Here is a 13649-nt window from a genome sequence, read left to right on the forward strand (position 1 = left end):
GTTGTAAAAAAGCTGTTTCTGGTTCAATGTGCAGAGATACAAGACATGCAGATGGTCTCTTCACAAGCGGATACAGTAAACTTCTAGGACAGTTATCTGCCAGACGGTACCTGGAGTCATTGATCGGGAAGCGAGTCAGGTACATCATCCCTCTCTGCAATGAACATGCTACAGAATAAATCGATAACATGATGATAGTCCTGCAGATCACAAACAAACAAAAAAACAACAGCCTAAGATGGTTTGCTAAGCTGGTTTAGGTCTCCCGGACTGTCCAGCTGAAAAATACCCCAAACCTCAAACCAAAAATCATCAAACCAGACCAATTTGACCAGTGGAAACCAGCTTGGTGGCCAGCCAAGATCAGCAAACTATTTCAAGATATTTAAAGTAGTTTAATTTAGCAGCACAGGGAGAAAATAGTACATGTCACGCTTGGGAGAGTTTGGATAAGGCATTATGAATAAACATTGGTGCAGTAAGACACATTTTTTGGTAATCATTCAATGCATCACAGACTATAAACACAAAGTAAGATTTATCTAAAAATAAAACTTCTAAAGATGTGGAACAGGTATGCTGCTGTATTACAGGATATAAATGCATACCATTTAGACTAATGAATCATATAGTATATTAATTAAGATTGTTAGTGTTTACAATTAGTCTATAAGTCTAGCATTCTGAATACTATTAGCATAATGGTTTATATACATATCCTTGCAAATTCTGATCAATCCCAAAATGATCATATAATTGCATATTACTTGAAAAATTGCTATGTTATTGCAATCTTTACAATGCAACAACCTGCACTGTTAGTCACTTTGAATAAAAGCATCTGACATACGAAAAAAAAATGAATTGGTGATCTCGGTTAACAACTATGAATCAAAGAAAGAACTGTTCATTGTTACTTGTGTCTTGCATATCTGACACATATCCTTATATGATTTTAGTGATGATTTGATGGAAGGCCAGGCGCCAACGAAGCGTCATTCAGACGCAATATTCACAGACAACTACAGTCGCTTTCGCAAGCAGATGGCGGTGAAGAAATATCTCAACTCCGTTCTCACGGGAAAGAGAAGGTACATTGTTCGTTAATAAGTCACACATGCTGCCAGTATACTGAAATATTCTCAGAACCTCTGCCGTCTTATAAAAGGACACGTTTGCTGTGTGTAATGTTCAGCTATTTGTCTTTCAGTCAAGAAGACCCACCGAGCGTGCAGGAAGAATCGACTGGCGGAGAGACCACGTTTCGGGAGAGCTATGATGACATCACTATAGACCGACTTATGAATCACATACCACTGGTAAGTTAGATGGAGATGACTGTCTTCTTCAGTTAAACAGCAAGGCTGAAGTAGAACAGTGTGCTTGGATTTGTACTAATAACATTTAGCTCTGTTCATTTATACATTGTAATCTTTTCTCTTCTAGCCTCTCTGAGGGTGGTTTGGCGGCACGAAAACACAACTATCCGTGGCCATCATAGGTTTTCCATTTACACAGTAGCCTAGGACATCAGCATAAAACTAAAACAATGTGTCGACCAAAAAAAATGTTACCTATGACGTAAATGTTTGCACTGTACATAGAAAATCAACTTTGATGAGATCTGTTAGATTGAAAATGTACATAGTGTGCTTTGGCCTTGGAAAAGACACTTTCGCTATGACGTGTTTCTTGTAAATTGTAGATCAATAAATGCATTGAAACAAGTCCTGGACTGGTACAGTAAGAGAACCGCATATTCGGACCCGAAGATTGACGATTGGACGAAATCTGACACTATGATGTAACATTATCTCCGTGCACTTTGTAAATTGTATTATTTTGTAACAACATTGATGTTGCTTCTATGTTCATTCTAAATTTAAAGGGTTCACTTGGGGCTGGGAGGGACCGGGGCATTGGAAATCTTTATTTTTGCCATTCAAAGTATAATAAAAGTTTGAAGAGCCATCCAATTCTTGACTGCACTCAATTTCAATGTCACTCTTGATCCAGGACAAACAAGAGGCACTAAGTGATTTACACATTTATAACGTTGCAGCTGCAACAGAAACCAATTTTAACCAGGAACTGAAATTGATATATAGTTACTTTACAATTTCCCATCTTCCACCCATTTTCTTTGGTTGCACAGTGACGACTTCGCCAAGAGGTCACATGATGTTGGCCATTACTTTGAGTAATGCTCAAACCATCTCAATTATATTTCCATGACTTATGACTGCCGGTTGGTTTTCATCTCAGAAAATACAGATAAATTGGACCTAAGACGCAAAGGTGCAGAGTAAGATAAAAATGAAACTTAATAAAGGCTGCGCTGTTCTCACTTTCTTGAAGAATACGGGAAATATATAGAAGGACATCGTGAGTAATGGTGTTCAAAGTGAGCGTTATAGGATGGTGCATAAAGGATCTTCCAAATACAGATGTGTGTTTTCATTTGAGAGTATTTGACATTAGTCCACCAAATCAAACATTAAAAGGTGTGTGATTCAATCCATGCACACATTCACAGACTCGTTTTGCAAGCATTAAAACATTGTTTGAGAACTTCTGAGGGAAATGGTCATTGGCATTAGGTGGCCTGTGACTAATCCAGCCATGGAAATTTGAATCATAAATGTCAGAGGATACAGAATGCCAGAGAAGGTGTTATATAAGACAAGACTGACTGTAAAATGGGACTCTGGATGCCAAAATTAGGCTTGTCTGTCAAATTACATTTATTGTGAGTCATTTGGCCTGGAAAATCTCTTTGGTTCACACAAATAACCCATAACTGATATTAATATCTGAAAAGAGACTGCATGTTGGCTGGTAAAGAATTGCTGACAGTAGAAATATTATTTAGGATAGGGTTTAATTAAATGGGGATATATAAAGGCACTGCTACTACTGGAATGGAGCGACACTGCAAAAAAATGGCTGTTAGAAAATAAGAAATGTTACAATGCATTTGGCAGACGCTTTTATCCAAAGCGACTTACAGTGCACTTATTACAGGGACAATCCCCCCGGAGCAACCTGGAGTTAAGTGCCTTGCTCAAGGACACAATGGTGGTGGCTGTGGGGATCGAACCAGCGACCCTCTGATTACCCAATTACCAGTTTTGTGCTTTAGACCACTACACCACCACTCCAGTTGATCACTCAATATGATCTGATAAATTGAATCAAGCGTGTCTTTTGTTGATATTCACTGAAACATAATTGGGTGATTCTCCCCAAACCTGTCAAGAAAATGTCCAGGTACCTTTTACTTAAATATTTTATTTTAAATTCTATTTTGCATATATAAAATGAAGCATAGTTTAAGAGCTATTAATACGTTATACAATGTGACCTTATTGTCATGCACATTTTACCCCCAATTCTCATTACCGTAACTTGAAAAAAGATGGTTGTTACTATATTCTCATTACCGTAATGAAATAAAGAATTCACTATTTAAATAAAGTATTTATACATCATAATAGTGCTCCCTTGGTTCTGCCTTTCATTTTCATTTGATATAAAATCATACACTTTCATATTATACAGTAACAAATCATTTCTGAGTTAAGAATTGAAAAGAAAGCAAACAGTAAAAGTTAAAAGTCTGGATGTGTTACCGTTATCAGAATTGGGGGGGCAAAATGTGTTCTGACATAACGCCACAATGCAAAAAATCTTAAAGGTTCCATACAGTATGTAGGCTTCATTTTCTTTTTGCATAATATTATTTCATAATTGTTTTGTATTGATTTGGGGTTTTGAGACGGGTTTTGTGAGAATGACCCAATTACTGTATGTCACCACTTTTGGTCACAACTTTGTCCAAACATATACATTATATACTTTATTTAGATATTAAATATTCACTGAAAGTAAGTTGTAATGGAAATTTTACTTTCCATGTAAATGTATCTTGTTTTAAGGTTAGATAGTTAAGACATTTTTATAGAAAATCCACAATGGTTTCTGTACTAAAACAAGGTTTAATTATCATAACGGTTAAATGTGCAAGGTATTGCAATACTGAATTTCATTCAACCACTCGCTTAACTAGAAAAGAAAGATGAAATGAAAAAATGGTGACTGAGAATGTCAGTCCCTAATGTTCTGCCTTATCTCCTTTTGGTTCAGAACAACACAAGGGTGTGTATATGATGACAGTATTTTAATTTTATGGATGAACTAACTTTTAAAATCTGTAAAATTGACACCACATTCAAATTTATAGCCTGTAATTTGTCATTAAACGTCCATTTGTGAATGCATTTTTTTCTAAATTGGATGTTAAGTATTAAAGATTTATATAATGTAGAAAAAGTCACATGACACATGATGCACCCCCTTATTGTTTTAATGCATCATGTGTCATTTTGACTTGTCATCTTTAATGCCAGTTGCACATCGTAGAAGAAATGTCAGAAATCATCCAGAATAGAACAAAATAGCAAACAATACATTAAGAATGAAGAAAGCACTGAATACTTTGTGTTTGGTCTTCATTTGTCATACTGTATTTTTATCGTTACAGCACTTAGGCCGAACAGAGAGGATGTGCAAAAACTGAGGCTAATCAAAAATCGCACCAAAAATAGTATTTGCAGAATGTGCTATAATAACTGCTGCTTAATATTAAACCACATACAGGATGAAATTTGTAAAAACAAGTATACATTTCATACTTGTTCATAAATTGATTATCTAAAGCCACATGATTACTGTTCATCTTTATAACTGCTAATTACATTGCACTCACAAATATATATATAAAAATATATATATATATATCTTTCTTATATAAATATATATTTTCATTATATATCGGTGCATATCCTGTATATATATTCAGGATATACACTGATCAGCCACAACATTAAAACCACCTGCCTAATATTGTGTAGGTCCCCCTCGTGCCGCCAAAGCAGCGCCAACAAATATTCTTCTCACCACAATTGTACAGAGTGGTTATCCGAGTTACTGTAGACTTTGTCAGTTCAAACCAGTCTGTCCATTCTCTGTTGACCTCTCTCATCAACAAGACATTTCCGTCCACAGAACTGACGCTCACTGGATGTTTTTAGTTTTTGGCACCATTCAGAGTAAATTCTAGAGACTCCCAGAAAATCTAGAAATCCCATGAGGTCAGCAGTTACAGAAATACTCAAACTAGCCCATCTGGCAACAGCAATCATCCATGTGATTATATAATCAGCCAATTTTGTGGCAGCAGTGCAGTGCATAAAATCAGGAGCTTCAGTTAATGTTCACATCAACCATCAGAATGGGGAAAAAATGTGTTCTGAGTGATTTGGACCATGGCATGACTGTTGGTGATAGATGGGCTGGTTAGAACAACAAGGTGAATAAACGTGAATAAATAATGAACTAAACATACAATTCTTCACCCTGTTTGCTATCTCAATTCAAATTTAGGAATTGAATTAAAATGTAAAATGCATTCAGCACAACCATGATTTTCAAAGAGGCAAAATATACATTTCTTGCGGTCTGATGTCATCGATTCCACGGTGCAGCAGGTATGATGTGAGAATACAGTCCATGATGACCTTGCTTAATCATTGTCTATTGAATTTTTGTGGTGCAAATCAGATGTGATGTGATTTGTCCAGGGCCGTATGGAGAGGGCCAGCTCATTAGATATTATTACTGGACAGCTAAATGGGCCCGCCGACCACAGAAGGTAAAAATAGATGGATAGGCTCTACACTGACCATCTCTGCTCTGATAATGGCTGCATTACCACTTACAGCAGATTGGGAACCGCGCGTTCTGAGCATTAGTGTGCGTGTGTTTGTGCCTTTCTGTGCTTTGCATCACCACAGAAGTACACATTTGGAATTAGTGAGGAAGAACCTGAGCCTATTTATTTTGGTTTCATGCTAAGATTACACAGGGAATAAACGTAATAGTTTGGTCCGTTTCGTTGCATTCGAACTCAGCATCTATACTAGAATCAGAATTGAAATGCTGAAGGTATAGGCTACATTTATTCATGCACTACATTTCTCTTGTTGAATGTCCTTCTGCACTTGGAAATATGTCTGATTATGGAAGACAAATGGGTCATGAACAGCATTTCTATTGACTTTGAAAATGAAAAATGTTGACAATATGTTTCGGTGAGAAACAGAAATAAGTAATAGAATAAAATGTGGTTCTTCCAATGATCCTGGATCAGACACCAGCACAGCTAATGAAGGGAAAATATCAGAAAGAATTACCTTCAAAGTAAAATGTTACAGTCTGTTGCATGCAAAACAGGTTTCTGTTCGAGTGTGACAACTCTTGCAGAAAAAGGTGCTTTGGCATAACTATGGTATCAGACAGAAACACCTGGTACTTTGCATGGCACTTGCAGAAAAAAGTACCCTGCAAAGTAGCAAAAATACCATGTAACATGTCCAAACAATTTTGTACTACCATTGTATTTTTGTAAGGAAAGTTATATTCATATGCAATAGTATTTACTTCATACAAGCTACTTCAAAGTATACCATGGTACTGGAATGGTGCTTGTACAAAAAATGTCACTGACAGTCCCAAAAAAACAGCACTAGTAGATACGTTTTTTACTTTGAAGGTATTTCATTCTGATACTTTTCCCCCCAATTTTCTCCCCAATTTGGAATGCCCAATTCCCAATGCGCTCTAAATCCTCATGGTGACGTAGTGACTCGCCTCAATCTCAGTTGCCTCTGCGTCAATCCGAGCATCTTATTGTGTGGCTTGTTGAGCGTATCACCGTGGAGACATAGCGCGTGTGGAGGCTTCACGCACATTTTTTGTGATGGTTAGGATTAGGGGATAGAATCATTTCATACATTATAAAATCATTATGTCTGTGAAGAGCCATCGTAAGGATAGCCGCACTAACATGTGTGTGTGTGTGTGTGTGTGTGTGTGTGTGTGTGTGAGAGAGAGACAGAGAGGTTATATCAGAAGAAATATCAGAAAGAAGTACCTTCAAAATAAAACATTTCTCTAGTAGTACCATGTTTTTTGGGGACTGTTAGGGTAGGTTACATTTTTAGTTAGTTAGTGTCAGTTACATGTTTTGTATGATATTGTATAGGATTTGTTCATTGGCTGACTGTAACAAATGAAGCTTGGCTTGAGGCTGCGGCCCTGCTCCAGGTCAAGAGCTGATTGCAGGATCTTACCGAGAAGGATTGTCAGATGTTTGGTCATCTATTTTATTTACTGTCTACATTCATTTCTCTGACCATGACTCATTTCATCTCATTTAATTTCAAACCAAAATTTTGTTTTGATTCAACCGTCTTTTAGTAAATAGCCATAACTGATTTGACAAAGTTTGCATTGACAATTGCATTTCTTTATCTTGGATACATATTATTGTCTGTCCGTGCAGGTAATTTGCTATTTTGTTTTCCATGCGCGTCTATTTCAGGTCCGTAAAAACATTCGAACACTTTTAAGTATTTCCACATTTGTTCTCCCTCTTTGCTGGGGATTATTAGCACTTTCAAAAGCCCACATAGTAAAATTAATTTGAAAGTTTACAGAAAAAGAACCTGGCAGCTGTGGTTGCCAGAACTTGTCAGAAACAATAATAATAATACAAATTACCGTTTTAATATTTCTGACATCACAAATTATTTTACATTTCATAAACATAAATAGGTCAACATTTTACCTTAAAATATTGTCTTGTAAAAAAAATGCAAATTAACACCATAAATTATATAAAAACGTTTCCAATATTTTACAGTAAAATTACAGTTATTGTCACAATGAGATTAATTTTCTTATAAAATTACAGATTTTTTTTTTTAATATGTGCATTTTTTACTTACCAATATTTTACAGTAAAATTAAATTTCTTGTCACATCAAGTTTTCTGAGAATTACTACATTATAAATTTTACAGTGCTTACATTTTTATGAAATATTTAATCCCACTACGCCACCATAGGCCATTCTGTCTGTCTTTGCAACTTTGAGCAACTTTGCCTGAAATAACCACTCGTTACAACCGAGGTATGCAGCAAAGCATTTGTGAAGCCACAACACGCACAACCTTGAGGCGGATGGGCTACAACAGCAGAAGACCCCACCGGTACCACTCATCTCCACTACAAATAGGAAAAAGAGGCTACAATTTGCAAGAGCTCACCAAAATTGGACAGTTGAAGACTGGAAAAATGTTGCCTGGTCTGATGAGTCTTGATTTCTGTTGAGACATTCAGATGGTAGAGTCAGAATTTGGTGTAAACAGAATGAGAACATGAATCCATCATGCCTTGTTACCACTGTGCAGGCTGGTGGTGGTGGTGTAATGGTGTGGGGGATGTTTTCTTGGCACACTTTAGGCCCCTTAGTGCCAATTGGGCATCGTTTAAATGCCACAGCCTACCTGAGCATTGTTTCTGACCATGTCCATCCCTTTATGGCCACCATGTACCCTAATAATCCTTTAGGTGAGTGTATATGTATATATATACAGTATATACACTCACCTAAAGGATTATTAGGAACACATACTAATACTGTGTTTGACCCCCTTTCGCCTTCAGAACTGCCTTAATTCTACGTGGCATTGATTCAACAAGGTGCTGAAAGCATTCTTTAGAAATGTTGGCCCATATTGATAGGATAGCATCTTGCAGTTGATGGAGATTTGTGGGATGCACATCCAGGGCACGATGCTCCCGTTCCACCACATCCCAAAGATGCTCTATTGGGTTGAGATCTGGTGACTGTGGGGGCCATTTTAGTACAGTGAACTCATTGTCATGTTCAAGAAACCAATTTGAAATGATTCAAGCTTTGTGACATGGTGCATTATCCTGCTGGAAGTAGCCATCAGAGGATGGGTACATGGTGGCCATAAAGGGATGGACATGGTCAGAAACAATGCTCAGGTAGGCCGTGGCATTTAAACGGGGCCTAATGTGTGCCAAGAAAACATCCCCCACACCATTACACCACCACCACCAGCCTGCACAGTGGTAACAAGGCATGATGGATCCATGTTCTCATTCTGTTTATGCCAAATTCTGACTCTACCATCTGAATGTCTCAACAGAAATCGAGACTCAGACCAGGCAACATTTTTCCAGTCTTCAACTGTCCAATTTTAGTGAGCTCTTGCAAATTGTAGCCTCTTTTTCCTATTTGTAGTGGAGATGAGTGGTACCCGGTGGGGTCTTCTGCTGTTGTAGCCCATCCGCCTCAAGGTTGTGCATGTTGTGGCTTCACAAATGCTTTGCTGCATACCTCGGTTGTAACGAGTGGTTATTTCAGGCAAAGTTGCTCTTCTATCAGCTTGAATCAGTCGGCCCATTCTCCTCTGACCTCTAGCATCAACAAGGCATTTTCGCCCACAGGACTGCCGCATACTGGATGTTTTTCCCTTTTCACACCATTCTTTGTAAACCCTAGAAATGGTTGTGCGTGAAAATCCCAGTAACTGAGCAGATTGTGAAATACTCAGACCGGCCCGTCTGGCACCAACAACCATGCCACGCTCAAAATTGCTTAAATCACCTTTCTTTCCCATTCTGACATTCAGTTTGGAGTTCAGGAGATTGTCTTGACCAGGTCCACACCCCTAAATGCATTGAAGCAACTGCCATGTGATTGGTTGATTAGATAATTGCATTAATGAGAAATTGAACAGGTGTTCCTAATAATCCTTTAGGTGAGTGTATATATTTACATTTACATTTATGCATTTGGCAGACGCTTTTATCCAAAGCGACTTACAGTGCACTTATTACAGGGACAATCCCCCTGAAGCAACCTGGAGTTAAGTGTCTTGCTCAAGGACACAATGGTGGTGGCTGTGGGGCTCGAACCAGTGTCCTTCTGATTACCACATTACCAGTTATGTGCTTAGACCACTACACCACCACCACTCCCATATATATGTCAAAACATGGTACTACCTTTGTATTTTTTTTTTGTACTCTCAAAAAATGATTTACTCTATTTTTAAGGTTTTTAAGCATTTCCATTTTATAACAAAATTTCATCAAATTTAATTGTGCAATGTTTAACCAAATTAAATTAATAAAACACAATTTTTATTTGATTTGATTAAATATTACTCAACTAAATTTGATGATATTTTGTTATTATTATTGTTCTGCTTTTGTGACTGTGAGGACACCTTTAAAAAAGAAGTGATATACATGTACACGGAAGTCCAAGGTGTATCAAAGAATGTCCATAAAACGTAACTTACCAAAACAAAATTAAAAATAATAATATTATGGTACATACATGTCCAAAAAAAGCATGATACTCCTATGATACATGTCCAAAAACATAGCATCACCATGGTATTTTTGTACTGTGATGATGCTTTTATCTAATGAAAGAAAGACTTGTCAATACTATGTTTTGATTTTGTTTTGTTTTTAAATAGTGAAGGTTGATTTTGTTTTTTGGTAAGGGAAACATTGTGATTGTCCCATGGTATATGTCCAAAAAACATGGTGCTATGATATATTTTTACTGAAGGTTTTTTTTTTAAGGGAAAATAATATGGTACAACCATGGTATTTTTGCACTTTAAGGGTATTTGGTGTAAGGTATGGCATTATCATTGCCACATATCTGAAAACCCATGGTAATACCATGTTACTCGCTTCTATTACTGGTAGCCAGTCAGAATGTTTTGAACATCATACCTGTAGAAGCAGGTGAGGATTGGAGTGCTGATGTTGCACATATTAATCTCCATGGGGAAGTATTGGAGCTAGGATTAGAAACATTTTATGCAAATACACACATGCAATGGGGAGGAAAGGACTGTAGCAATGGCATTTACACTCGTGGATCACAACAACTGTCAATGTAGGACAATCGTCATTTCATAAAGTTAGCCATTCCTCAGTGAGGAACATGGAGAGATAGCTTTCATGTTGTATCAACTTTAAGTTACTTTTTATATATTTCTTACCATCTTTTGATATTATTATATTAAGTTTTATAATTCTATCAGGAGACTTGAGTGTTTTAAACAGAGATAAATCAACTATGTCACAAAACATCAAACCCACTGCTGATACTTACTGAGGTTTGTGCTATTGTTTTCCCACCAAAATGATGTCACTTCCTGGAGGAAGATTTCATTTAAGGGGTAGTTCACCTAAAAATAAAAATTCTGTCATCTTTTAATTACCCTCAAGCCATCCCAGATGTGTATGACTTTCTTTCATCTGCAGAACACAAATGAAGATTTTTAGGAGAATATTTCAGCTCTGTAGGTCCATACAATGCAAATTAATGCTGACCAAAACTTTTAAGGACCAAAAAGCACATAAATGCATAAAAGCAATCCATACAACTCCAGTGGTTTAATCCATGTTTTTTGAAGCGAACCAGTTGATTTTGGGTGAGAACAGACCAAAATATAACTCACTTTCACTATAAATCTTGCCAATGCAGTCTTCAGGCATGATCATGATTTCAAGCTCGATTACACTTCCTAGTGCTTGACGCATGCACAGAGCGGCAGATGGTTCTAAGAAGTGTAATTGACCTTGAAATCACGATTGCCAAGGAGACTATTCATGTCATGATTTATAGTGAAAAGGAGTTATACTGTATTATGGTCTGTTCTCATCAAAACCAATCAGAACGCTTCAGAAGACATGGATTAACCCACTGGAGTCTAAAGGCCAAGAACACTTACAGTGAAGCTCTTGTTCATAGTTCGTTCAGAGGTAAAAAGAAGTTTGAAGAGGGGCCTGGATAGCTCAGCGAGTACTGACTACTACACCCAGGGCTGGACTGGTAATCTGGCATACCGGGCATTTTCCCGGTGGGCCTACAGGGGTGGACTGGCAATCGGAAGAACCAAGCGTGCCTATGGGTCCCCACGAACATTTCAGTTTGTTTTTCAATTGAATTGTTCACATTATAGGTCACATTAAAGGTGGAACATTTCTGACATGGTTTATCTTTGTCTCATTCTTTTACATCACAAGAACCTGGCATTTTAACAGGGGTGTGTAGACTTATTGTATCCACTGAACATGTTTATCTGTATTTTATGACTTCAAATATGGCTCATCCAGAAATTACAGTCAGAAATGTCCGTTTTGTATGAAAATTTCACAATAATGCATTTCTTTACTGCCCATAACCTACATAGCTTTTCAAAATACTTTTCAAATCTTTCAAATATTCATCAACGTGTGTACAAAATCCTGAGAATATTTTGTTCACATTAAAATATCACACGCACACACACAATCAGAAAGGTTTGCGTGTAATGTAAAAGGTTAATCACAGCAAATAGCTCTTAATAGACTAATTCGATTTCCCTGCCCAAGCAGAATGACTCATAATAAGGGACATTTTGTGTGTATGCATGTGTGTTTCGGGACAAGGCGAGTAAACACCTGTTTTGCTCTGAATATCCTCGAATGATTTGGAGCTTTAATTGTAGTGGCCGTGCTTTAATAAATCAAATGAAAGTACACGGCCCCAGAGCTTTCCTTGATTAATTATACTGCACGAATGGCTTTAATGATGGAATATTTTTCAACCCTACTTGTACTCTCCCAATCCTAATTCACTCCAAATTTGTCCTTTTCCATTGTATAGTGTACTTTATTTTTCTACATGAAGCAACTGCAAACCCATTGGTGAAATAAAAGGGATCGTTTGACCAAAAGTGGGCATTCTGTCATCATTTCCTCACCCTCATGTTAGTCCAAATCTTTATGACTTTTAGTGAAACACAAAAGGAGATGTTTTAGGTAGTGTGTCCACCCGCATCTGCTGCCATTCACTTTCATTGCATCTTTTGTTTTGTACAATGAAAGTGAATGGGGTCTGAGTGTAACATTCTGCAAAACATCTTTTGTGTTCCACTGAAACAAATGAGGGTGAGTAAATGATGACAGAATTTTCATTTTGGGTGAACTTTCACTTTAAATGTGCATGTTTACAGATGAAAGCAATGAAGAGTGTGTGTTTGTGTGCTCCATTTAGCCTTTGTTCCACAGCATGGCTGCGAGTGCTGCAGGGAAGTCGCAGGAAATGACTGCATGTCAGGAGACGGCCAATCAGGACTCTAGGACAGTGACAGAATCATCAAGTGCATGTTGACATTTCAGCAGGAGAGTGAAAAGTTCAAGACGAGATCTGTTTGACGTTTTGCATTCAGCTGCAAAGATTAATGAAACAAACCGTCAGTGCTCAATTTTGCTAAACAAAAACATTGAAGTCAACCTGCAATCAACATAAACCGTCTCTATTTACTGTCTAAATGCATATTCCTGGTCTTACTGTGCATGAATCATAAGTGCACGCTATTCCAGAAGAAAAAGAAAAATTTGTACCTTTATAATCTTCCATCAAATTAAAATAATTAACTCAGACTCTGAAACTACTTTCCTTTTCGCCTGATCCCATAATCAAACCTGCCTTACATTTTTTCCCATCCTGTTTCACACGGAAATACTTCATTTTATGCAAGCAAAATGGATTGTGGATACCATTTCATGTTGACTTCAAAGGGATAGTTCACCCATAAAAGAAAAATTCTCGCATCATTTACTCACCTCATGCCATCCCAGATGTGTGACTTTCAATTTAATGCAGAATATTTCAGCTCTGTAGGTCCTCACAATGCA

General features: G+C 37.3%; 1 protein-coding gene across 1 annotated transcript in view; it reads left to right on the forward strand.

Annotated features, from left to right (window-relative positions):
- LOC127618153 (VIP peptides-like) overlaps positions 1-1886 on the forward strand; it is a 3265-nt gene extending 1379 nt beyond the window's left edge. Inside the window, exons 3-6 of the mRNA XM_052090442.1 lie at positions 35-139; positions 960-1091; positions 1211-1319; positions 1447-1886. Coding sequence (XP_051946402.1) covers positions 35-139; positions 960-1091; positions 1211-1319; positions 1447-1455 — 355 coding nt within the window. The 3' untranslated portion in view covers positions 1456-1886. The remainder of the gene's footprint in view (positions 1-34; positions 140-959; positions 1092-1210; positions 1320-1446) is intronic.
- The last annotated feature ends 11763 nt before the right edge of the window (positions 1887-13649 follow it).

The sequence above is a fragment of the Xyrauchen texanus genome, chromosome 24 (assembly GCF_025860055.1).
Source record: "Xyrauchen texanus isolate HMW12.3.18 chromosome 24, RBS_HiC_50CHRs, whole genome shotgun sequence".
Taxonomy (NCBI): Eukaryota; Metazoa; Chordata; class Actinopteri; order Cypriniformes; family Catostomidae; genus Xyrauchen; species Xyrauchen texanus.